Here is a 2,823-nt window from a genome sequence, read left to right on the forward strand (position 1 = left end):
GGATTGTTCAATACACATGAAACATGTACATGTTTCAAAAATAATTTGGAAGAAGTACACCAATTAAGTCTGATGGACTGCTTTCAGAACAGAGAGGAACAACTTTCATGCAAGATCCAAAAGACTTGTCCAATAAATATAGAAATCACAATGCAAAATTACTACAGTCTTTTTTTTCTCTTTCCAGCATAGCAGATTCTACATGGATGAGAAGAATGCTTTTTTAAAGACTCAAGCTACAAATAGAAACTTTTGTAATCAAGATACCAAAACCTATAAAATAACCTCCTGCCACAAAATTATACATTTTTCTATGTATAAACAGGCATTTAGAGATCTGTGACACTTAAAAGTAAAATAAGCTTTCTAATATACTGCTAAGAATGCCATTTTTCAGTTTATACTTTTATGTTGCTTCAAACTTAGAATCTGATTTAGCAAATGCACACAGAATTTTTTGTTCAATGTCAGAATCATAATACTCTCTAGGCTGCCTGACAACATGTCCTTTTGACAATAATTATCAAATCATTACAACAGTATTAGAACAACTGGTTAACCTTGAAATATTTAACAGCATGTAAAAACTAGTAATTGCATTATCTGCTATGTATTTTGAGTGCAGTATAGAACAAAATAAAACTGCAAGAGAATGTTGTTCTGTTAAATGACATGCATTAAAGTTTCATTAAGAAGCTATTTTAAATAGCTTCTTTTATAGATTGTTAAAACTCTCTAAAGCTTAGTTCTGGGACTGAGGAACACTATAACGAATTTTCCATGGCTCAGTGATATTCACAAATCAGGTGAATTAAACATTCTTATAGAATTGGAGTATCCTTGAAACACAGCCACTTAGTATGGATTTAATTTTGAGAGAGTTTCTGTCTCAAAGATTCGGGCATTTCAGGTGGTAGGGGACGAGGCAACTTGAGATAAACTTTAACTGAATCATAGATGAACCACTGCAGGCCAGTAAGAGTACCAATCATCAGAATACGAGTGAAGAGGCCTTTCCACATCCCATACAAGCCCATCCTCTTGAGGACACCCAAAACAGTGGTGCCCCTTTCTTGGTTCAACACTGATACGACAGAATCAGCTGGGTGTGAGACTATAGCACAGAAGATGCCAGCGATATATCCACCAACAAATGTGACTCCAAGCTGTTCCATCTTGCTGCACTGATCTCGTGGCTTTGGAATGACGTATTTATAGAGTGCTTCTATAGTTCGTTCAAAGCAGGAAAACTTCATCATAGTATAAGGGATCTGTCGCAGCCAGAGAGGATACACTCCCTTATAGAAAGCCCAGAGTCCTTCTTCAATATACATCTTGGGAGCTGCTTCTCGCAGCGTCCTGGCATAACCGCGCTGGGTCTGAATCCGTACCTTGACTGCTTCCATCGGGGCCAAAGCAATGTCAGCAAAGAACTCTGCGCTGGCTGAAGCAGCGAGGTAGAGGCTAGTCCGCCACAGATAGGTTTGCTCCGGACCCAAAAAATTAGAGTACAGTAACTTGAAGTACTCATAGAGACCAAACTTGCCAAAGCCCTGCATGGAATAGCCTATGGCTGTTGGAGCCCATCCTTTAGCCAGGCCAGGTATCCCCTCCTCTCGCACCGTAAGAGAAAGACCTTGCACCAGCCCTTGGTAGCGCCTGGGTTCCACTTGCATGCGGCACTTCACCACATCGAGCGGCACTACTGCTGTGTGGGTTGCACCGCAGCTCACCACCCCACCTAAGGAGCAGAAGAGCAGATAGGCAAAGGAGCCATACTCACAGGAGTACTCCTCCTCCACCACCACCACCTGTCCCAGGGGACTGTCCTTTTTGGCTACTGAAGCTGCTGACAGGCTGAGCCGGTTCCTGGGTGGAAGAGCTGGGCTGCCATCTTTGGAAGGCTCTGGCTTCATGTCCCTGCAGCTACTCGACAGCCCACAGCGAAAGAAGGGCCGGTCGCTGCCCCCGCTACTTCCCTCTAGGATCCAGGTTGTGGGGCATAGCCCTGCCAGCAGCTGAGAGCAGGGCTTGGGGTAGGCGGGCCTGCTGCCCTCAAGGGCCTCCGCTTCCATTTTGTCTTGACTGTTAAGGAATCTGCTCTCAGGGCCACTTTTCTTAAGGCTCCTGGAAAAAGCCTCCTCTGCCCTCCAGAACCAGGATATGTGCTGAGAGAAGGGAGCCATGATATCCCTGGCTCCTTCCTTCCAAGACTTGCACTTCCCCTGCTCTGTGGATGGGACAGGCATCTTCCGTGCGCAAGCCAAGACCTTGCTAATGGCTGAAGCTGTTGCCTCTTTCCAACTGCCAGGGAGTTCAGGGTTCTTCTTCTGGCTATAGAGATGTAGCCTAGAAGAGGTGGAAGGAATAGGACTGTAAGTGGGCACTCTAGTCACTCTCTCTGTGGTTTAGATTAGTTGGCTGGGAACGGAGGAGCCTCTGCGAGCAAAAGACTGAAGAATAAAAAGCTTCAAAGAGGAGGGGTGTTAAATGCACAAAATATATGGAGTGGACTTGCATGGCCTCAGAGATAAAGCTCAAAAGTGTCAAGTTCTAAATCAGTAATAACCTTCGATGAGAATCCAAAATCTTTAGCCTCCCCACCCCCACCCCCAACTTTTAAGCTAAGCCTTCTAGTTTTGAGTATCAGAGGAAAGGGTTCCGTATTTACAGTACATGACAGTCTGGACAGAATCTTGGGGAGAGTTGCTATTTATTCCTATTACTTTCAGTCGTAGGAGCAGCACATATATGCAGATACTGTTTTTGATATTTGCTTTTCGGTCAAAGACCCTGACTATGATAGCATATGTATTTGTGATC

At 44.2% G+C, this 2,823-nt stretch overlaps 1 protein-coding gene across 1 annotated transcript; it reads right to left on the minus strand.

Annotated features, from left to right (window-relative positions):
• Positions 1-866: 866 nt before the first annotated feature.
• On the minus strand, positions 867-2,186 carry LOC310637637 (solute carrier family 25 member 3-like; the record flags this gene model as incomplete). Its single annotated transcript, XM_083358139.1, has 1 exon — positions 867-2,186. One exon carries the CDS (start codon positions 2,184-2,186, stop codon positions 867-869), a length of 1,320 nt encoding a protein of 439 aa, XP_083214265.1.
• Positions 2,187-2,823: the final 637 nt, after the last annotated feature.

The sequence above is a fragment of the Vipera ursinii genome (assembly GCF_947247035.1).
Source record: "Vipera ursinii genome assembly, chromosome: 3".
NCBI classification, from domain to species: Eukaryota; Metazoa; Chordata; class Lepidosauria; order Squamata; family Viperidae; genus Vipera; species Vipera ursinii.